General features: G+C 62.1%; 1 protein-coding gene across 2 annotated transcripts in view; it reads left to right on the top strand.

Moving 5' to 3' along the window:
• VAV2 (vav guanine nucleotide exchange factor 2) overlaps window positions 1–23223 on the top strand; it is a 167065-nt gene that overhangs the window by 19318 nt on the left and 124524 nt on the right. For both annotated transcript variants that reach the window (XM_049630993.1, XM_049630984.1), the window contains exon 2: window positions 13016–13132. In XM_049630993.1, the coding sequence (XP_049486950.1) occupies window positions 13016–13132 (117 nt within the window). The remainder of the gene's footprint in view (window positions 1–13015; window positions 13133–23223) is intronic.

Here is a 23223-nt window from a genome sequence, read left to right on the forward strand (position 1 = left end):
GGGGGGGGGGCGGCGCCCAGATGCATCCACGCAGGGGTCCCATGCTAGGGGGACCTGGCGAGCCATCCAGTTCCCGAGGTCTCCCGACCGGTTTCTTTTTTGTAGTGAAATAAGCAGGAAGTCCGCTGTCTCAGGCGCTTTTTGGGGCACAGTCCAGTGACAGGCTGTCGCCTCCATCCGACTCCAGAATCGTTTTCACCTTGTAAAACCGAGGCCACCCAACGCACAAGCCTGCACTCCCCACTTCCTGTGGCCCTGACCCCACCGCTCTTTCTAATTTGTTTTTTTTTTAGTTTGTTTTTAAAATTTTTTTTAATGTTTTATTTATTTTTGACATAGAAAGAGACAGAGCATGAGCAGGGGAGGGGCAGAGAGAGAGGGAGACACGGAATCCGAATCAGGCTCCAGGCTCTGAGCCGTCAGCACAGAGCCCGACGCGGGGCTCGAACTCCTGGAACCGTGAGATCATGACCTGAGCCGAGGTCGGCCACCTGACCGCGTGGGCCCCCCTGGCAGGCGCCCCTCCACCGTTCTGCCTTCTGTTTCTATGAATGCGGCTTTTCTGGGGCCTCACGGGAGCAGACCCTGTATCGTTGTCCTTTTACATCTGGCCGTTTCCATTGCGTCCTCCAGGCCAGCCTGTGTCAGGATCTCCTTCCTTTTTATTTTTATTTCTATTTCTTGTTTGAGAGAGAGAGAAAGAGAGGGAGAGAGAGAGAGGGAGAGAGAGTCGCAAGCAGGCTCTACGCTCAGCGCAGAGCCCGATGCGGGGCTCGATCCCATGACCCTGCGATCACGACCTGAGCCGAGATCACGAGTCGGCCGCTCAACCGACTGAGCCGCCCGGGCGCCCCGGGATCTCCTTCGTTTTTAAGGCCGGGTGCTGTTCCGTGGTGCGGCTGGCCCCCGTTTTGCTGGTCCGTCGCCCGTCGGTGCGCGGACGGCTTCCGCCTTCTGGCCACCGCAAACACAGCCGTGCGCGTCCTTCGGGCCTCCGCGCTCAGTTCTTCGGAGAACGACCAGAGGTGGGATCGCGGGTCATGTGGCAATTCTGTTTTTAACGTGTTTTGGAGCTGCCGAACTGCTTCCCAGAACAGTTCTTGCCTACGCTTGTGACTTTCCGTTTTGTAGCATCCACCTAGTGGGTGTGAGCTGGGGTCTGGTCCCCTCCCCTGTCAAAGCTGCAGACCCCCCACCCGCCCCCCGCCGGCTCTGCCTCCCCGAGCCCCAGGGGCTGCGGTCAGGCTCACTGGGTGGGGAAACCGAGGCTTTGAGCGGGGCAGAGACCTGTCCGCCGTCCCCGGCAAGCTGTGCGCCAAGAGTCCGTGCACCTCCAGTGACCTGCCCGCACTGGCTGACGGGGCGGCCGCGACGGGTCCGGGGAGACGAGGCCCTGCCCCCGTGTGCCCTCTCCCCAGTGGCTGCAGCTCCTCTCGGAGGTCAACGGCTGGTCTCTGTGAGCCCGTGAATGGGCAGCGGTCACGTGGGAAGAGAAATTTCTTCCGCACGTGAATGGGGGGGAGAAGTGACTTGGGAAGCCGCCTCTGAGATTTTGTGTGTAAAGAAAGGGCGTCCCTTGTGTGAGGGAGGCTGGGGGGTGGAGAGGAGGTGGGGGCGCCTGGTGCCAGCCTCAGGAGTTGGACCCTCTCCCCGGCTTCTTCATGGAGGGGTGGCTCCCTGCGGGGCCCCTAATCTGGGCCATCAAGGCCGCGGGAACACGCGGGGCGTGGGTGGGTGTTTGATCGAGGGAAGGATTGTGTCCCTGAGGGACCAGGGCTCCCGACGGGTGGAGACCCCACTGACGGGTATTCAGAGGAGGGGCCCTCAGCGCCGCCCCCGTGGGGACGCCCCCGGCCCCCCACCCCGGGCCTGGCGGAGCCTCCTGCTTCCGGGGCAGGCGTCTGTTGGGGCAGCAGGACGCGGTGCCCCCCCCTCCGCCCCAGGCCGAGCTTGCGTGTCTGGTGCCGACGGCGGTCGGGTGGAAATGAAGCGCGTCTCGAAACAGAAAAAACCGTGTTGACGTCGGAGCCTCCACCTGCTTGGACTTCAGAAACGTTTCCCCAAGTCCTCGTCCACCTGCAGACGTATCTGTGCCTGGTTTTGTTGGTCGCGACACAGACGCACCCACACCTGCACACGCCCCCTGGTGCGCCCCGCCTGGCTGCACGTCCCACACAGGGGGGCTGTGGGGTCAGTGGCAGTGACGGGGGCACAGTGAGCTGTCAGCGGCCACTACTGCCTGACCTTCTGTTCCCAGACGAGGGCTGAGCCCCTCCCCCCCGGAGCCTTCGGGGCCACTCTAAGCACCTGCTATGGGCCGCTGGGCACTTGGGGTCCTTTCTGGCTTCTGGGGAGAGGCGGGTCTTTAAAAATTTTGGTTTAGCGTTCACTTGTTTTTGAGACGGAGAGACAGGGCCCGAGTGGGGGAGGGGCAGAGAGAGGGAGACCCAGGATCTGAGGCGGGCTCCGGGCTCCGAGCTGTCAGCACAGAGCCGGACGCGGGGCTCAAAGCTGTGAACCACGAGATCGTGAGCTGAGCCAGGCGCCCTGGGGAGAGATGGCTCTTGAAAGGGCTTGTGGCACTTGCAGAGCGGGAGGCAGCCCAGAGAGGCCTGTCCCCAGTTTGGGCTCCTCATAGACACCCACGGTGTCCCCCCCACGGTGACAGAGCTGACTCAGCAGCTTTGACTCTGGGTGTGGGGATGGGTGGACGGACGGGCTGTGTGTGTGTGTGTCTCTGGGGGAAAGTGGCAGTCCCTGGGGCTCCCCTCTCGTCTCTGACCTCCCCCCCCCCCCCCGGGAGCTGTGGGGTCATAAGCGGACAGGACACTTTGCCCTTCTCGAGATGACGTGTGCCCACTGGAGGAGGGATTCTCCACGAGCAACCACGTGCTGTGTTGAGGGGTGCTTCCTGCAGCACGGCTGGCACGGTCGAGGAGGACGTTTTGTGTCCCTCTGTGCTTGTGGCGGCCGGACCTCAAAGGTGCTTCCTGTAATGCACTGGGTTGCCGTGGGTGGGACGTCACGTGCATGACCGGGCTGTAGTGGGCAAGCGTGAGGGGCTCTTAGCTGCCCCCAGGTGGGCTGCGGCCCCTGGGTGAGAGGGTGGCTTTCACAGCGGGGGGACATCAAGGGGTGAGTTTTGGGGTGCTCGAGCTGGGCGCCCTCCCATAGCAAGATGGAGGCAACCACTGGATGGGGGGTCTGGGGCCCCCGAGAAGTGCACTCAGCCTGGAGCTAGGGTCCTGGGGACGGGAGGTCCCCGGGAGGGTGCGGCAGCAGGAAGGCTCCGATTTGAACCCACATCTGTCTGCCTGAGAGCTGGCTGGGTCTGCCTGGGCCCCACGCCTCGATTCAGCGGTGTCCGGGGCTGGACCAGGCACCGCGATGTTCAGAGGGAGGTGGCAGGGAGGAGGGTCTGCGGCCCACCTGGCTGAGAGCCTTTTTTGGGGCCCTTGTCCCCAAAGAGCCCTGAGTCACAGCCGGAGGACGCGTCAGTGTGCCAGCCGAGCGGGGCCGTGGGGGGCCCCGCGGGCAGCGTGAGCGGCGGAGGGCCGGGCGACAGCTAGAAGAAATGGGGATTCTTCCCTTAGGTTTTCCTCCGAGCCCACTTCATCCACCCGTCCACGCCTCCCTCCACCCCACAGCCCTTCGCCAAGGACACGAGGGCTCTGGCATCTCTGGTTGTGCTGAGGTCACGTAGCAGGTGGTCCAGGGCATGGGGGCGGCCTCTGCCCGGCGGGCGGCCCGGGGCTGCCGTGAAAAATGAGTACACGCTGGGGGTTTACAGCCACAGAAACTCCCACTCTGCCAGCTCCAGAGCCCGGGACTCCGAGATCGGGTCTGGGCCGTGCTCCCTCCGTCCTTCCCGCCTCTCCTGGTGCCCCAGATAGATGCCCCTTGGCTCGGGTCAGTGTCCCTCCTGTCTCTGCCCTGTCCTCACACGGCCTCTCCTCTTCTTCCTGTGACTCTGCTGTGTCTCTTATAAAGGACACTTGCCGTTGGATTTAGCGCCTCCCCGACCCAGGAGCATCTCACCTCGAGATCCTTAATTACATCTGCCTGGACGCTTTGGCCGAATAACATCATATTCACTGATTCTAGAGGTCAGGACACAGGCATGTGTCTTTGGGGGTCGCCGTGCAACCCCCTACACTTGGTAAATAATGTTCTCAAGCCTCAGTCTTCTCATCTGTAAATTGGGGATCACGTCCGTGCTTCACGGCTCACGTTAACATCAGCAGAGCTGATTGGCCTAATGGCCCGAGCGGGCTCCCTGGTGTGGGGAACGCGGCTCGCCCCCGGTGGCGGCTGCTGTGGGTATCACCCTCTTTGACAGGGAAGGAAGCCGAGGCTCAGAGAGGTGAAGTGACAGGCCCCGTGTCCAGGCTGGGCTCCTGGCCGTGGGCCTCATGGAGCTCGTCGACTGCCCGGGGAAGGAGGTGAGGCTGCCTGATTGGGTCTGGACCCTGCCCCGTGGGTGACTGCTGCCCCCCATGGTTGGGGCTTTGTGTGCACCCCCAGAGCGGGGAGGGGCTCTCCAGGGGGCGCATCGGCAGGCCCCATCGGGGGCCCTACCTGGGGACATGGTGGGAGGGGTCTGTTTCAAAGGAAGGAGTCCTCAGAGCCCCCTCCCCCTGCACTCTGACTTTCCCCAAGTGCCCACTCTTGTCTCCCACCCCCACCACCCCCCAGAGAAGGGTTGACCATCGGGCAGCCGTCCGGGAAGGGTTTTGACACTTGGTGGCACACGTGGCTGGCAAGGGGCCTCGTCCTCGGCCCGTCCCCACCATGCCATCTTCCCAGGGAAGGGCGGCGTCTGCCTTGGTTCAGGGCGTGGAGAAGCTTCTTGCCGCCCTCTTGTCTCGCCCTCTTGTCTCGGAAGCTGTTTCCCCTCAATGTTTTCAGCACAGCAGGAAGGGATAATGAGATTCGCTTGTTCAGCCGGGGGTGCGATAATCTGGTGCGTGCTGGCCATTAAGGGAGGCGTTTGGCTCTAATTTCCACGGGCAACAGGAAAACAAAAATAGCGGAGGCCGCTTTTCTAGAAGGAAGAAGACAGGGGGAAAGGGAGGTGGCAGGGGGACAGGCGCCATGTCGCAGAAGGCTTGCCAGCCGGTGGTGGTGGTCTGGGCCAGGCTGCGGGAGAGAGACGAGGGGCCGTGGATTCGGGGTGGGGGTGGGGGTGGGGGGGGGGGCACCGCTCCAGGCAGCGGCTGAGCTAATCTCTCTGAGCTGGGCCTGCCTGGACCAGCCAGGCAGCGGGAGGGCAGGATTGGAACCCTCCGGCCTTCAGAAGCCGGCTCAGGGAAGACGGTCGGCTGCACAGGGAAATCCTAGAAAAGCAATTTCCTGCTGGCTTTGTAGAAAACCTTTGGTTTGACCCTGACCTTGAAGTCTCCATAACACCGGCCACTCTTTATCCCTCTGGCTCACACAGGCCATTAGCCGGAGCGGCGGGTCTTTTGAGGACTGCTGGGAACAATTTCCATCCAGGTATCGGACGGAAATCACAGATTCTTTTCTCAGACAGCTGTGGGCCCACAGGCGTGTCCTCTGGGCCTTGGGACCCCGGGGCAGGGGCTGCCATACAGAAGGCGCCTATTAAGTGTCTGCTCACTAGGTCTGAATGGGCGTCAGCTGCTTACCCGCTCTGCTGAGGCCTCCGAAGTGGTACTCGTCCAGGATTGTTTTCCGCGGGGAGTTTACTCCCGAGCATTGACGAGCAGGTGCGTGAAGATCGGGACAGAGAGGTAGCACCTGGCAGCTGACGCTGGCCCCACGCAGCCCAGCTCTGCCTGCCACCAGCACACCCCTTGTACTTCCTAACCTTTCAGAACCCGCTTCCCACAGCTCGGGGGCTGCAGACAGACTGGCGTGGCAGTTGGTGGGGAGCCGGTGCATTGGGTTTCGGGGGCTTAGTCTGTACGGGGGCCTGTTGACTTGCTAGGAGCCGGAGGTCCCCGGGACCAGGCCCGTGCGGGAATCAGCCCGAGAAAAGCCCGAGTTGAGCCCCCCACACGGCAGCCGACCCTCCCTGGTTAGACCTGGGCCCTCTCCCGGCCGCCTGTTGGAGAAGACCTGGGCCCTCTCCCGGCCGCCTGTTGGAGAAGGCGGTCCTCACGCCGTGTTTCCACCTCGGAACGGCGTGCGGCCCGTGTTGAGAAGGGAGGCAGACAGGACCCATGCCGGGCTCCGCGCAGTGCCTGGCGGGGGCCCCGCGGCTGTTTGTTGCTGGAGAAAGCGGAAATGCCACCTGACGATGTTGCGGCCCATCTGTGTGTGACATACTTAGGAGGCTTGCCACACGGTGAATTGAGACGCTGCTGCCTTGTGTCCTTTCTGTCCCTCTGGTTGGTGACAGGCTAGCGGCCGTGGGTCAGGCTGCCTGCCCGCGGGCTGAGGTGGGGTGAGGCCCAGGCCTCGGCCCACCGCCGCTGCACAAAGGGGATGCCACCCCCACTCCCGGCGGGGAGCCCGGCCTGGCCCCAGTGCCTCCAGCAGCCCGGTGCGTGCGCAGCCCGGGAGGTGCCCTGAGCGGAGGCAGAGCTCCTGTTAAACCGAGCAGACGTAACCGAGCCCCAGATGCCGCACAGATAAGTCCCCGCTGGGCCTGCACTTTCCCTGCGTGGAGCCGGGACAGTCACCGCGGCTTCGGCCCGGGCCGGCGAGGGAAGCCTCTCGGGGTTAATGCTAACTAGCCGCACGGGCTGCGCCCCCCATCTGACGTCCCGGGCCTCAGCGTCCCCATCTGAAATGGATGATAAATGATCTCCGTCCCCAGAGTTGTTGGCACAGCGGACCCACACCGGCTGGCGCGGGGAGGCCCGCGGGCGGTACGGACGTGTGCAGGAGCAGGTGGTCAGGCCAGCCCCAAATTCCACCTGCCTGCTTGTTTTTGGAAGAGACGCTTCGGGAAGTGAGGGCTTCCGCCATGCAGTGGCACCTGCCCAGGGGGCCCCAGATGCCGCTGAAGCCTTCACGGGTCATGGCTGCTGGGGGGAAGCAGGGCCACTTTGGAATGCCAGCCCTCGGGACACCCAAGCATGCTTCATAGTCCCGTCTTCTTTCCTTCTTTCACTAGATAGTGAGCCCCGCGTGGGTCATTGACCCAGGTGTTTGGGACCCGTGGGGACACTTGGCCTCCGTTTCTATCCCCACGGGAAGGTCTGACTAGCCTGTCACCTCAAGGCCACCTGTTCATGTACCCCAAGGGCCCCGAATTCAAAAGATCCGTTCCAGCGAACTGCACCGATTAAATAGTAATGAAGCCATTTTAAAAGGTTTTTGGAATGAGCGTGGCATAAATAAAACAGGAAATTAATTCATTTCCCCATTTTTTATTGATCAAAGACGCGTCAGCTGCCAGTCAGGGCGTCTGATCCGCAGGCCTCAGCAGCGTGGCCCCGGGCGGTCGGTGTCACTCCAGAGGGACGGCATGTGATTTGTCATCGTGAGGTGTAGCTTTAGTGTCCCGTGTTGGGACGTTTCAGGAACACTCCGCGATGCCCGTGGAAAGTCAAATACGGAGCCCCGCCCCCGCCCCCGCCTCCGCCTGCCTCAGAAAGATGCAGGGATTTTGAAAGGAAATCTGTTGTGTTGATGAGGTCGACACACCCCATCTCCCTCGGGGGCTGTGCTGTCCCGGCTCTCTCCCGCCGTGGGGGGCGTGGGAGACAGTGCCGTGTATCTCCTCGTGGTCCCTCCGTCTTGACTGTGAGCCCAGAGCCTCAGACACACCACCCCCTGGAGGCCTTTGGCCCCCTCCCTCCCTCTCCCCCAGCCTCTGGGCCGCAGCTTTGAGCAGTGAGAGGCCAGCAGAGGTGTGGACCAAGGGCCCGGGTCTGTCTGGGGTGTGGGTGCTCCCCAGCTCCAGGAGGGAGGTTGGCCCTGAGTGCAGATCACAGGGCCCTGGGTCGTGGGGGCCAGTCGTCTGCCTCCACTCTCCCCGGGCGTGGCGTCACAGGGGCTCTGGGAGCAGGGACTTCAGGATGTCCCGAGGGAGGAGGCCCCAGTGTCCGATGGTCCCGGAAGTCAGAGGGCAGGATTTTCTCTCCCCGTTTTACAGATGGAGGAACAGGCACGGAGAGGACAGGTTGAGCTGGAACGGCCTGGCCGGGGCTGTCCCCACCAGAAGTGCCAGCTGCGGGTCAGGAGCTGGGCCGCTGTGTCCTGCCCCTGGTGGAGGGCTGGAACATGGGGAGCAGCCTCTCCGGTCAGGGACAACTTACAGGGGCCAAGGGAAGGTCAGGGGTCTCTGCGGAGCCCAACCTGGGGCTTTCCCGGTGGAGCCCCACGTCGGCTGAGCATCACCGTGGGGGGCAACAGGGCCCCTGGCCTCCTGATGCAGCGGGCGAGGCGGTCTTGGGGCTTCCCCTGACACAGGCCCTGCAGGAGGAGGTCAGGGGGCACCCGGAGGGGTGTTCTGCGAGCCTCACTTTGTCTGTCTGTGGAATGGGGTAATCACATCCCACGCCTTCCAGGGCCCCTGCAGGCGTCCAGTGGGTTTGTGCAGGGGGGCACGTCCGGTGCCCGGGTGCCGTGAGCTCCCTCCACGGAAACCCCGTTCAGACCGACCACACATCCCCGGCCGCAGCCTGCTGAGCAAGAAGCTTTGCCTCTCTGGGCCTCAGTTTCCCCCCGTGCACCTGCCTGTCAGTGCTGAAGTACACAGGCAGCCCCTGAGGGACGTGGCCGCGACACAGAGTCCCCGGCACTGGGCGTGCGTGGTGGACCTTGGGTGGGTGTGAGTTCTGGGGGCAGGGTGTCCGATTTGCGACTCCAGCTCGCCTTCGAGGGGTCACAGGAGAGGCCACGGAGGTGTGAAGGCAGCCCCGCCCGGTGTCTCCTCCGTGTGTGGCAGGCGGTGGCTCCCCGATCAGCAGGTTGGTGTCAAAGCCACCAAAGAGAAGTGGCCATCGCGGGTCACACCGGGGGGCACGCGGAGGCCTCGAGGCTCAGATGCGGGGTCTTGGCTCTCAGGGTCGACTCTGCCTCTCGTGCCCGGGATCCCCTCGCTGGGGCAGGCCTTCCAGGGGCTGAATGACGGCTGACAGTGGGCAGCAGGCCCTGCGAGGCTGGCGGAGGGCGGCTGGGCACGGAGCCTGGGCGTTCCGGCTAATCTGATCTCAGCCTGACGAGTAGACGGGACGGAGGGGTCGGGAATCCGCTGCGCAGGCGGCCCGCCTCTTGGCACGGTGGCCAGGGCCCTCCCCGTGGGCCGGGGTTGGGGAGCAGCGGGCAGGGCAGTGCCCTAAGCAAACACAGCGGGGGCCTACTCGGCTCTGGGCCGCCTGTCACTTGTCACAGGGCCAGTTGTCCCGGGACAGACCCTTATTGTGGCCGCTAAGCAGGACTTCTGGGGCCGTGCGCTCGCCTCCAGATGCCAGGGAAGCTGTCCTTCGTCCAGGGCCTGGAGGACCAAGCAAAGAGAAGAAGGCCACTCGCCCCTGAGGCCACAGGGACACGGCCAGCAGCCGGCCCTTCTTGGGCCTCAGGACAAGGATGGGCAGCTTCCGGCCTGGCACTGGCCGCTGTCTGGGCCCTCCCTCACCTGCCGTCGCTCAGCCTGTGGCTGGGATGTGCCGAGACGTTCTCTCCCCGTCTCGCCCTCGGGAGCCTCTTTCCCAGAGTCTGAAGCTGTCTGAGCGAGGGACCGTGAGCTTCTGGCTGTCCAGGCCTCAGCCGCCGCCCCTCCTGGGCCCAGGGCGGTGGGGAAGGAGAGGCCGGCCATCGGGCGATTGGACTGGAGCTGCAGAAACAGCAGCTGCCCCTGCTTGGTGGAAAGAGGGAGGAGCCACGAGTCCGGGCACGGGGCCGACCCGCCCTTGCCGCCCCTGTCCGTGGCCGATGAGGGGGGTGGAGGGACCGTGCGCCACTTGCCAAGCACATTGGCCAAGAGGAAGCACCGGGACTCTCGGACACCCGTCCTCTCGAAGGACGTCCCTATCCCAGAGCAGATGTGGGTTCCAGTCTTGGCTCGGGAGCCTCAGTTTCCTCTCCTGAGAAATGGGTGACTGATTGGAGGGTGGGCAGTGAGGGCATCATGGCAGAGCCGCAGAGGCGGGCGGACATAAGGGGAGGTCTCCGTGAAGGAGGCCCCCTCCTCCCGGTTCTGCCGTGTCCGTCTCTCTGGGGTCAGAACCTGTCTGTGTGCCTCAGTTTCCCCAGGGCCGGCCTTTCGTGGGCCCTGAGCGGCACCGGGCTCGCCGTGGAAGGCTGGGGCCCACGCGGCTGCCGTTGGGGAGGGGCCAGGCGGGCAGACGCTGTGCCCACAGGGCAAGGGGCGCCCGCCCGTCCTGAGCCCCGAAAGGAAGCCTGGCCTCGCCGGCTGCGATTATGGCGAGGAGCTGTGTAATTAACTCTAAAAATGGGAGGCTGAGGAAATAAAGTGGACGCTTCGGGGAGATTGGAGTCAGGCGATGCTCAGACAGCAACGGAGCCGGCCGAGGCCGCAGGGTGGGCGGGAGGGTCTGAGACCAGCGGGGACGAGCGGGTGCCAGCTGGGGCGGCGTGTTGGCGGCCACAAACCGGGGGGCTTAGGGCAGTGAAAGTGTGTTTTCCCGGCCGAGCCGTGGGCCTGGCTCTCTCTCGGGGCCCCTCCCAGCTTCCGCGGTTTTGCTGGCCGTCGCGGTAAAATACAGGATGTACAAGATTTACCATTTTAACCATTGATATTTTATTTATTCATTTATTTGTTACTATTTTTTTTTTAAGGGAGAGAGCATGCAAGTGGGGGAGGGGCAGAGAGAGAGAGAGAGAGAGAGCGCGCGCGCGCGAGGGAGGGAGGCTCCCAAGCAGGCTCCGTGCTGACGTGGGGCTTGATCCCACAACCCTGGGATCATGACCTGAGCCGAAATCAAGAGTAGGACACTCAACCGACTGAGTCCCCCAGGTGTCCCCATTTTAACCATTGTTTTAAATGTTTATTTTTGAGAGAGAGAGAGAGAGAGAGAGAGAGAGAGAGAGCGAGCAGGGGAGGGGCGGAGAGAGAGGGAGACACAGAACCCGAAACAGGCTCCAGGCTCCAAGCTGTCAGCACAGAGCCCGACGCGGGGCTCGAACTCACGAACCGCGAGATCGTGACCTGAGCCCCCCCAGGCGCCCCCATCTTAACCATCACGGTGTCACGGTGTCACTTGACAAGACCTCTGTCATTTCCAGAACTCGTTCATCACCCCAGACTACATCCGTCCCCGTGAGACACTGACTCCCTGTCTGCCCCAGCCGGCTCCACTGTTCTTTCTGTGACTCCCTGTTCTGGGTGCCTCGTGTAAGTGGACTCCTAGCGTCCCTCCGTCCGAGTCTCGATGCTTCAGGAATGGCAGACAAGGCTGTCCACCCCAACAGCTATGGCTTTGCAACTTAGATTGATTAGAAAAAAATCAAAAATGTAGTCTCTCGGTCAGATTAACCTCATTTCAAGTGCTCAGGGGGCACATGTGTCTGGTGGCTGCCCTGCTGGACAACACATACCTCGAACTTATCCATCCTTCCAGAAGGTTCTGTGGGGGCGTACTCTTGTAGGCTCATGGGGATGAAAGAGACGTGAGCAGTAGCATCAGGTCTGAGCCGGGATCGGGCCTCAGGCCAGAACGTGTTTTGCTGTTGGACGCATCTTGGTCGTCCTTTGTCTACTGAAGAAATGGGAGTCCGTGCCGTCTGCAGACCAGGGCGTGTGGGATCCACGATGGTTCACGGACACGGACACTGGTGCTGAGCTCGGGGAAGGGGGCCTCCTTGTCCTTAGGGGCACTCACATGTTTGGGGGTACCGGGGTCATGTCTGCGGTTTGCTCTCGCACATTCAGAAAACCCCCACACAGCCGGTGCGTCAGCATCGGCCGTGACCGGTGACCCACCCTGGCCAGGACAGGAGGAGCGGCCCAGGGTGGAGGGCGCCCGGGGTGGGTGCTAGGCCGGGGCGCCGCGTGCCTCGAGGGCATTCTCTGAGCAGCTGGTTCCCCAGGTCGACCGTACCTTCTGATTCTGGCCTGTCCTTCCTTCCGTCTGTCCCCGCGTCTGCGTTTCCGGGGGGCTGGCGCTGGCCCTGTGATTCTCTTGCCGTGGAGCCCCCGGGCCCTTAGTGAATGGTTACTGGTGGGGACGACCGGTCTGAAGTTCCGGGCCCCTTCATCCCACACGTTGCTGTCCTTGCCTCTGACGCGCCCTTGCTGACTGGACTGGGTGGACCGACGGTCATCGCACGGCATGGCTCTCTCTGTGCCATCACGGTGCACGGCCCAGCCAGGCACGTCCTGTTCGGAAACCGGGCCACAGGCGCCGAAGCCTCTGTCCCTGGTCCTGTAAGTTGGAATCAGTGGACAGGACTCGAACCTGGGGCCAGAACAACTCCGGATGGTGCTCTCCAGGAGGCCCGGCCCGCAGGCCCCGTGTGTCCTTCACCAGCAGCTTCTCCACAGGGACCACAGCCGGCCATCCCGTTCACCCCCAGCCCCAAGCCTCCAGCCCCCGTCACTTTGCCAGGCCCAGTGTCGCCGGGTCACCGGGTGGAGGAGGTGCCCCAGTGCTGATCGGGAACCCTGGCCCTGTGCACCCCCAGCCTCCCACCGCGGCTGGCGTGTCCACTCCCGGGGTCCGCCACGGACGGCTTCCACGGACCGCTCCCGGCCTTTGGTTTCATCACATCTACGATAATTGGGGCGGGCCTGCGCCAGGGAAGACCGGTGCGTGTGCGTGTGCATGTGCGTGCACGCGTGTGTGTATGTGAGGGGCGCACGTGTGCAGGTGCCCGTGTGTTCACACGCTGGTGTTGCTGATTCGAGACTACATTTGCAGCCGCGATCGTCAGTGCTGGGTCCCCCTGGGCAGGGGGGGCGGGACAAAGGGTCAGGAGTGGCCGGGGTGAGCTGGGGGCGCCTGTCACCTCTGGCCCAGCGGGGCAGCGGTGGTGAGGCCCCCCCCAGGGCAGGAATGTGCGCCCGGGCACCCGCCGCTGCCTTTACGCTCTTCTCACAGACCCTGGGGGCTCAGTGCTCTTGTCTTCTCTCCTCTAGTTCCTGTGTTTAAAGAACATCCGCACCTTCCTGAAAGTCTGCCATGATAAATTCGGACTCCGGAACAGCGAGCTGTTTGACCCCTTCGACCTCTTCGATGTCCGAGACTTTGGGAAGGTGAGTGTCTGGGCACGGTGGCCGAGCGCCGGCTCTGTGCGGGGGGGCCCCGACGGGACAGGCCTGCCTCCTCCGGGTCTCGCCACACCCAGGGTGAGGTCAGGTGTCCAGAATCCGGGAGGGCAGAGGGAAGGCAGGGTGTGGACTAGGACACAGCCGGGGGCGGAGCCCTGGCCCTGCCTCCCTGGCCGGGGCATCTGACGTATACTTGCTCCCCCGAATCTCCACTCTTCACGGGAAGTCGGGCAGGTGTCACCGCCAGCCCGCCCGGGGGTCGCCTGAGATGCTGCAGGGGCACGTTTACTCGTGGAAAGATCCGTGGCGGTTACGCTCAATGCCAGGAGAGCAGCCTGGCTCCCAGCATGTGTTGGGCGAGGAGGGGGTGATGACCCGAACCCCCAGGGTTCCTGGAGGTGATCCTCGAGGACTGGGCCAAGCAGCTCAGAAGTCTCCCCGTGTTCTCGGAAGCGCCCTTTGTCAGCTGTCCCGCAGAAGCCCTGTGGGTGCGGGTGAGAAGGTACCTGGGGCTGGGCAGGTACGAAGGCCGGAGGCTGGCGGGGGGTTTCAGCTCGTTTGCGAGCTGGCTCCCTGGTGAGCCTGCCTTCATAGTGGCCAGAGACATCACCCGCCATCTGAAAGCACATCCTTTTAAATGGCTGGAGTCGGGACCATGATACCGTTTGCTGGATGGAGGCCGAGGGCTTGAGGGAAGGCCTTGTTCTGTGCTGCCTGGAGTCGGGTGGCCCCCCGGCCCCGTGGGCTCTCAGAGGACGGCACCGGGGAGCTCTGCCCTCGGCTGCGCTGGCACGGGCTCTGTGAGACAGTTGCTTCCCAGACTGCCCAGCGAGCCACTTTCCACCTGCTGATGGGAAGTATCGGGAGATGTTTATTGCTTAATCTATCCGAGGACCATTACCGGGGACTTGGTGTTTGAGGAAACGTTCTACGAATACGTGATTTACGAAACGCAGGGAGAATTTTGTATTTGCAGTAACAAGCGCTGAGAAGTCCGTTCGCAGAGGAAGCTTCCTTGAGACGCGATGAAGTGTCAGATTACTGTCAGTAGCTAGGATTTTCCCATAAGCCACCTGGCCCGATGGTGTTCCCCCCCCCCCCCCCTTCCCTGGTCCTGAAATCCTCTAAGAAAGAGATTCAGGGACCGGCTCAAGAACCCATGTCTGTGTGATCAGCACCTCATAGAGGTTTCCGTTTCCCCTTGAACAGCTCAGTCAGTTCCCTGTGCCCCGGGCCGCGTGTGTCCGAGCGGCAACCGAGGCTGGGGTGGGGCCAGGCAGGTTTCCTCTCCTAGAAGTGGGCTTCCCAGTCCTCGGGGCTGCTTTCCAGTGGATTGGATCTCCTCTCCCGTTCTCCTTTCTCCTGGGGAGCGGCAGTGCCCTGGGCTCTGGAGAGGGGCCTCCCGGACATACACCCACGCTCTTCACCTGTGTGCACACTCACGCAGAGACACTGCTTTGCACTCACATGCTTTCATACGCACTCGTGCATCCACACTCGGGATCACACACACACACACACTCAAGCACACAACCGGTAGTTAAAATAACCATATGGAGAAAAAGACGGGATAAACCTCGGCCAAGTTCATTTCTTGGCGAATAGTTAAAATGCAAATGACCCAGGCTGCAATTCCCTTTTGCTTTTGATTTGCCACAGCCGAATGCAGTGATGTCAGGCGCACGTAAATTCGGATCAAACTCTCATCCTGCGACTCGCCAGCCGTGTGGCCACGCGGTTTGCCAGGGGGCGCCCCTCGCGCTCATCGGCGGTTCCGGGGAGGCGGCTTGGGTCCAAGGTGGACGTGCCAGGTCCACCCAGAGGGGCCGCGAGGACGCCGCTTCCGAGCTGGCCTCCGGTCCGCCCACGTGCGCTGTGACGGTCACTGGCGATGCTTCGCCACACCGTGGCATCTGCTGTGGGGAGCCAGGCGTGGTGTGGAGGTGGTGTGATGGCCCAGACCCCGGCGCTGAGCTGTGTGCAGGGGGCGGGGGGGGGGGGCCTCGGTTCATGCCCTGCGCCGACGACCCTTTGCTCCAAGAGGGGCAGGGCTCGGGCAGAGCTCCCCCATCCTGCCTCTGCTTTCTGTGTGTGACCCTCGAGTCAGACCGCTTGAAAATCTCACCCTGCTTACTGGCTCGACCACTGGGCCGGTGACACGGTGCCTCTGACCTCGGTTTGCCTGGCTATGCAGGCGGCGTGGCACCCAGCCGTCAGTAGCTGCTCCTGAAACGGCGGGCATGTGTCGCTGTCCGGCCCCCGCCCCCAGGTCTGGCCAGGACAGAACTAGAGCCTCACGGATCAGCGGCAGATCTCCTGCTTTTTCCCTTGTTATTTTCCTCGTAAAGACGCAAGTGTGCATCTTTGGAAGACGGGGCTGGATGGCTAAGTGCACAGACTCTGCACCCTCGCGGGCTGTGTTTGAGTCCAGTGAGCGGCTGTGCCCGGGTCGCTCAGTTTCTCCATGCCCCCCCCCCCCCCCCCCCCAGTAAGGTCTGTTGAGCAGAAAGTGCAATTGGGTTTGTGGAGTGCCGACACCTGGCGCCCGTCCCGGGCAGCTCGCCCTTGTTTTCACCTCCCTTCCCCTCGTGCCTCTGGCCTCTTGTTGGCTGCGTGGGAGCGTGGGAGGCACGTGGGGCTCCGGGCAGAGCCTGGCCTGCCCCTTCTGCCCGCTATGCATCTGGCCAAGCGTCCTCCTTACGGGTCTCCTGCCCTGCACGTGATTCTCATCGAGGGAAACCTGTGAGTGGGTAGCAGCACTTCCAAGCTGGGGGCCAGTGGAGGCTTGGGCCTCTGGGTCGTGCTCTCCCCGTAGCGGCCCCGGCCTCTCCTGGTGTCCAGGGAGGGGGATACCCTGGGAGAATAAATCGCCAGCAAGGCCCCAGCGCCTGCGGCCTGCTTTGCTTGGTGCACGGACACACGGGGACTCTCCCGCTCCTGGACCGTGGCGCTGGGCAGGGCAGGGCAGGGCGCAGCAGCAGGCAGACTGGGCCTCCCGGGCTGGTGATGATACGGAGCTGGTCTGGTTTCTCATTCACTGTTTTCTGAGATGGGCCTGGGAAGGTTCTTGCACAGAGTCCCTCTGGGCACAGAGACACAGCCAAGTTTCTATGCGTCTCTTCAGGGACATCTACTGAGATTTCCCATGGGCCTGGATTCGCCTTTTGGCCTCCAGGAGCCCAGCCAGGACACCACGGCTCTTCCCGATGGGCCTGGCGGCCACCATTGACGTCAGACCGTGAAGATGTGACCGCATGCTCTGCCCTCCCTCTGGCCCCCCCGCGGTTGGCCCTGGAGCGATGAGAGTCCCAGCCGGCAGGGAGGCAGCGTCTGTCCCGCTACTGAACACCGAGCTCTGTAGGATCAGAACCGACTCGTCGTCTCCTGGGCGGGTGAGGCCAGTGGGGCAAAAGGACTGATCTCCGTAGCCGGGCGATTGCTGCCGACCAGAACCTTCTGGGAGCCTGGGTTCAGGGGGATGCTGAAGCTTCTTCTTCCGGGGCACGGGTTTGGGACTGGGGGGGTGGGGTGTAGGGCCAGGGATTGGAGGGACGGGTTTCTTTCTCACTGGCTGCTGGTGTTCATGGCGTCCGGGTGGGGAAGGGATCCTTACGGAGACGCCGGTTAGTCTCAGGCTGCTTTAGAAATTTCCAGATTTTTTAAAATTTATTTTATTTGTTTTATTTAAGAAGGTTTGTGGTGTTCAGATCCTGTCCCTGTCCTGGGTTTTGTTGTTCCTTTTCTAAACAGCCACCTCTCAGCTTCCCAAGCCTTCATATTGTTGGAGTCGTTGCTTCAGGAGAAAAAGCATTCGTTCATTCATTCATTCACCCATCCACTCACCCACCCACCGTCTGTTCACACGTCCATCATCGTAGCCACTCACCACTCGCCCGCCCCCCCCCACACATCCGTCTACCATCCCCCCGTGTACCCAGCAGTTAATTTACGGCACGTTTGTGGAGCACCCGCCGTACCAGAGAAGTTGCATGGCCTTTGCCCTCCAAGGGGGAGCCCAGATTAGCTGTTGTGCCATCAGCGGTAGAAGAAAGGAGAAGGTGAAAACCCTGGGACTTCCCCAGGAGCTGCCCGGCCCTGGCCCCTCTCTCAGCCGCGACACCAGGAGGATTTCCTCCGCGATCGTGCCCTAGGGAGGATCACGCACAGTGAATGCACGGCCCGTGTTGCTGAGGAAAGCGCTGAACCCCTCTCTCCGGGGATACCACTCGGAGCTGGGGCTGATTCCCACGATCTTCCCGTGTGCAGACCCAGCCCGCCCCCCAGTTCCTCGGGCTTCTCCTGCGGCCTCCGCTGGGGCAGACTGGGCCGAGCAGGGCACGTGCAGAGGGGAGCTGGTGTTTTGGGGCCCTCGAAGCTTCAGAAGGTGTTTTCTTAACCCAGGAGGCGTGCTGGGACAGACCGCGTTGGCTGGGTTCTCTGCTCCCTGGCTTAGGGCACCCGGGCAGACCCTCAGCAGAGGCCTTGGTGGGGTGGTGGGCAGGTGGACCCCTGGAGACCCTCGAGGGTGGCGGGAGCCCTGGGCGCAGCCAGCCCCCCAAGGAGCGAGCCCTGCTCGCCGGGGGGAAGCCACTGTGCCTTCCTTCCAGCACCTTCTCTCATGTGGATTCTTTTGGAGCGAGGCGATGGAGGCGGCCAGCAGGAGAGGGAGGGGCTTCCTGTCCGCCAGGCCTGGGTGGGATCTGGGCTTTGCAATTACTTGGGCTCCTCCAGCTTTCCTTTCCACAGGGATACATACAACACAGATGCTGTGACCCCCCGTGTGGCATCGATACGAGGTCTGAGTGAGGAAGTGCGAGACGGGCCCCAGTCGACTTGATCGAGTACTTTGTCCCTCTTCCTGCTGGGTCACCCGGCAGGCTCCGGCAGGAGCTGGCAGACCCGGAAAGTTCGTTCCGGAAAGTCTTTCCTTTTTCTGGTTGCTTCCTGGGTGTTTCTTGCATTAAAGGGACCAGGTTTGGTGGGCGGGCGTGGGGAATGTGGGGCTTGCTGGTGAAATCCTGCCACAGGCGGACCCTTCCCTTCTCCCTGTGTGCCCCCCTGTTGGATGCACACGGCCCAGCGTGGGAACAGGTGGCCCGCATCAGCTGGGCCTTCCAGAGACGCCGTTGCCCCGGCCTGGAAGCCGGTTGGGAGTTTTGGGAAAGAAGATCCTGGTGAGACTGCACTTTCTGTGGCTTTCTGCTGGCATTTTGGTCCCTGGAGGTGGCAGAGTGGTGGCCCCACCTCCTTATTGCGCGCTGGCCCCCGGGGTGAGCTCATTCCTCAGCCCACGTCATGCAGCAGGAGGCGAACCCCAGGCTGCAGGGAGTCGCAGAGGGCTGGCTCTGGGCTGTCCTTCCCTCGTCCGTCAGGAGTGGCAGTGGTCATGTGCGGGGCTCCGTGCTGCTGTGCTGGCCTCCTTAGGTCCACGAGCTCTGGCCGTCCCTCAGGGACCTCATGAAATAGGGAGGGAGCCGAGGCCCAGAGAGAAGACGCATCCTGATGGGGGAACGGGAGGTCTCTGTTCAGGTCCTGCCGGCAGAGGTCGGTTGTTACGCGTTCCGCTGCCCCTTCCCTCCCGCCCGGCCGGGCCGCTGTGTGCAGGGACAGGGCGAGGTCAGCCCTGTGGAATTCTGCACATGGGTTGGGGAGCTAGGCCAGAGGCCAGTGTGGAGGCTGGGGGGGCAGATCGATGGCCAGGAGGCCGGTGTGGAGGCCCACAGCGCTGTCTGGGGAGAGGCCGTGAGAGGCCTAAACCAGGATAGAGCTGACCGTTAGCCCTTTAAAAGATGCGGGGCAGTGAACGCATGACTTTCGGAATGAAGGTCAGAGCAGGTGCCGGTGACTCTCTCCTGCAGTGGCTCTCAAACCACTTTGGGCCTTCTCAGGAGGCAGGGAGGAGGCAGGGAGGGCAGGGCCTGCTGCATCAGGGTGAGCCTACTCTTACCTGCTTTCCTGGGCAGCACTGGTGCTTCTAGAAGCCAGGGGGAAGTGGGGCCGCTGAGACAGCTTTCGGGGCTCGAGACGGAATGTGATGCTGCAGGGCCGGGGCTGGTATCGGGGCCTGGGCGGCACCGGTCGCCTCACCCCCTGGGGCCGTGGTTTCCCCGTCTGTAAAATGGGTTTGCAGCTCGGCCCACTTCTGAGAAGTGTGGAGGAGGACGTGGCAGGGTGCGGCTGTGCGGGCTGGGTCTGGAGCCCTCGTCCCCACCCCGCCGAGCAGGTGGCTGGCAGCCTTGGCCGTGGGCCGGGCACAGCGGTGGTTCCTGCCGGAGCACCCGCCTCGTCCGGCCCCCTCGTCCGGCCCCTGCTGCGCCAGCCCCAGCATTGATTTCTCTGTTTAGCGCCTGCATCGACCAACACGTTCCCCTGGGTGCCGTCTGGCCAGGGAGGGAGGCAGCAGGCAGCCGCGGGGTATCGATCGGACCCCTTATCTCTGCACCCAAGCCCCGCGTTGCCACGTGTCTGTCCGTCCCCTCTTCCTGTTTGTTCACCAATCTGCACAGTCCTCGGTGTTCTCTCCAGGCCTTTGCGTCGCTCGTCTGATGAGCCCCAGGCGCTGACGCTGCGGCCACCGTGACGTGGTGGGCGAGGCATTCTGGTCCCACAGAGTCCACGGCGCACTAGTTACTTTTAAGATGCGGCCGCTGGGGGGCGCTCGCGTGCACACGCACTGGGGTGGGCGTGGTCCTCTGCTCCCTACCCACGGGAGCCGTTGGCCGGGGGTGGGGGCGGTTGGGTGTTGGTCCCGGAGTCCCTGCAGGTCTCACCACCCCCCCACCCCCCCCCCCCCAGCGTGGGAAGGTCTTGGGTGTGAGGCAGAAGCGGGGCGAGGGGGGGGCGGTGTCCTCTGGGCCTTTGTGTTGGGCGGGGCCCCGGGCAGGTGGCGGCCCCCAGACGCGGCCAGGTCTCCGAGCACCCTGTGCCTGTTGACTCCCGTCTTGCCGATGACTCATTTCTGGGGAGAGAGGGGGATTCGGGACCGTGGGTGTATGTGGTGGAAACGGTCACACCTGACAGCAGAGAAGCAGGGGTGTGGAGGAGATGGGCTCCGGAGGGGTGTGCCCAGGCCTTGCTGAACCAGGGCAGAAGGCTGCCCGCCTCTCTGGGCCTCGGTTTCCCCATCTGGGGTCAGACCCCTGCGGGGATGGCCTCTGGGGCGTGGTCGCCGGGGGTGGCCCTGTCGTCCCCCTGGGTGTCGGGCAAGCTGGCCAGTGTGTGTCGTCCTCTCCTCTGGGTCTGCTCTGCCCTGCAGGCCCCACCCAAGCGGCTGAGAGCGTTTTCTCTGCTGGGTGTGGTGTGGCTCATGCCTGCCTTTTTTCCTCTGTCCACAGTCAATTAAATATTAATTGGCTAATTGTTTCTCCCCGGTGCCCCGAGACATTGTTTCTGTGGAAGCCTGACAATTTGATGTTTGCAGCAAAAAATGCTGGATGAGAGTAAGAAGGAGAGAAGAGAAAAAAATAGCAAAATGTAAATAATTAATTGTAACAAGGTGTTGTTTCTTGGCACCCTGGGAGGCTCTTCTCAGGGGGTATTGATTCTTGTAAAGGCACCGAGGGGTCTGCAGTGCTGGCGTCAGCGGTAGGATCCGGCCTGAGAGTGGGGGGCGGCTCCCCTGAATCACAGGGAGTGTGGCTACGACCTTGTTGGCGGGGAGAGACCTCACCACTGCCCCTCCGAGAGCTTTGCCTCACCCCCCGCCCCCTCAGTGCTGCAGGTGTGGGGTACAGGTCCCCCCCCCACCTCCCCCCGACTCCAGGATTAGGGAGCTTGGGCCGGAGCCCGTGGATATTTATCCTGGGCGATCCTTTTTGACTTCCATTTTTTTTTTTTTTTTAATTTATTTTTGAGACAGAGAGAGACAGAGCATGAACAGGGGAGGGTGAGAAAGAGGGAGACACAGAATCGGAAACAGGCTCCAGGCTCCGAGCCGTCAGCCCAGAGCCCGACGCGGGGCTCGAACTCACGGACTGCGAGATCACGACCTGAGCCGAAGTCGGCCACTCAACCGACTGAGCCACCCAGGCGCCCCTTGACTTTCATTTTTTAAAAGCAATTTTGTATTGTGATAAAATGGACGTGACATATTATTGATCGTTTCGGCCATTTTTGTGCACAACCCAGTACGTTCGCGGTGTTGGGTGGCCGCCACCTCCTTCTCATTCCAGAGCCTTTTCATCACCCCAGAAGGGAACTCGGCCCTCTCCCGTCCCGCACCCCGGCCCCTGGCCACCACCCACTGGTTCCCTGTCTCTGTGGGTTTGCCTGCTCTGGACATTTCATGTGCCTGCAATCAGGTCACATGTGGCCTTTTGTGTCTGGCTTCTTTCGCTCAGCGTCACGGGCCCCGGGGACATCCTTGTGGCGCCTGCCAGAATTCCATTCTTTGTGGGGCACCCCGGTGGCTCAGCCCGTTGAGCGTCCAACTCTTGGATTTCAGCTCAGGTCATGATCCTAGGGTCGTGGGATTGAGACCCTTGTCGGGCTCTGCTATGAGCGTGGAGCCTGCTTGGGATTCTCTCTCTTTCTCTCTCTCTCTCTCTCTCTGTCTCTCTTTCCCTTTGCCCCTCCCCCACTTGTGCACTCTCTCTTGCTTTCAAAAAAATATATATACATATAAGTTAAAAAGAAAGTTCTTCGTAAAGGCGGAGTAGCGTTCTGTTGTACGGATACACCACCTGTTGTCTCTCTGTCATCTGCGGGTGGACGTTGGGGCCACGCCTGCCTTTGGCTGTTGTGGACAGTGGTGCTGCTGTGAACGCAGGTGTGCAAATGCCTGTTTGGTTCCTGCTTTCATTTCTTCTGGGTAAACACCCAGAAGTGGATTTGCCGGTTCCCGTGTTCAGTTTCTGGAAGAATTGCTCTAATAGTCACAGTGGCCGCACCATTTTGTGTTCCCGCCAACAGGGCACAAGCGTTCCGATTCCCCTGTATCCTCGCCAACATCTGTTGTTTTGTGTGTGTGTGTGTGTGTGTGTGTGTGTGTGTGTGTGTGTGAGACAGCCACTCTAGTGGGCGTGAAATCCTACCACTGTGGTTTTGATTTGATTTGCATTTTTCCCTCACGGTTGGTGACGTTGAGCACCTCTTCTTGTACTCATTGGCCATCCTTGTGTCTTCTTTGGAGAAATGCCTGTTCAAGGCCTCTGCCCACCTTCGAATCCAATCCATCCAATCCTATTGAGCTGTAGAAGTTCTTTATGTATGCTGCATACTAATCCCTCGAGGTGCGTGGCGCACGGATCTTCCCCCCCTTTCCACCGGTCACCTTTTCACTCCCCTGGCAGTGTCCTTCGATGCCTAACAGGCTTCGATGAAGACACATGTGGCTGTTTTTTTCTTCTGTTGTCTGGGTGTTTAGCATCCTCTCCAGTGAGTCACTTCCAAATCCAGTGTCATGAAGTTTTTCTCTTGTGTTTACTTGTAAATGTTTTATGGCCTTAGCTCTTACATCGTGGTCTTTGATCCCCTCTCGAATTAATTTTGGGATATGGTGGGAGTAAGTGCGCAAACCGTACTTTGTGGATGTGGAGGTCCTGTTTTCCCAGCGCCCTTGCTTGAAAAGATCGTCATTTCTGCAGCGGACTGTCTTGGTATATTTGAGGGAGGGCGGGTGTTGAAGACAGGGCCTCCATGGAGGGTTGGCCAGAAGCCCCCCGCCTCAGGGCAGCGAGGGAAGCGTTCATCGTCGGTTCGTCCGGGAAGAGTCTGCCCAGTCAGGCCCAGCTTCACCCGCCTCAGGATCCCCATCTTTAGAAGCCCCCCGCCGCCAGCACCGCCCCTGCTCGGGACAGGTGTCCACCAGGCACCTACCTGGGCCTTCCCTTGGGGGTGTCAGGCCCCTCCCCAAGGGGTGTGAGCCCAGGCCCCTCGGCAGCCCCGGACGGGGCCAGGGGCCCGTTCTGTCCCCGCTGGCCATCTGGTTGGAATCGGGGAGGCACACGTGCGTGCCACGTCCTGCCCGCTCCACCTGCCGGCAGGTGGGAAGCGCCAGGTGCACCACTCCGTGCAGACGTCATTACAGCAGCCCTCACGTCCGGTGCCCTCACGTCCGGTGCCCTCACGTCCGGTGC

The sequence above is a fragment of the Panthera uncia genome, chromosome D4 (genome assembly GCF_023721935.1).
Source record: "Panthera uncia isolate 11264 chromosome D4, Puncia_PCG_1.0, whole genome shotgun sequence".
NCBI lineage: Eukaryota > Metazoa > Chordata > Mammalia > Carnivora > Felidae > Panthera > Panthera uncia.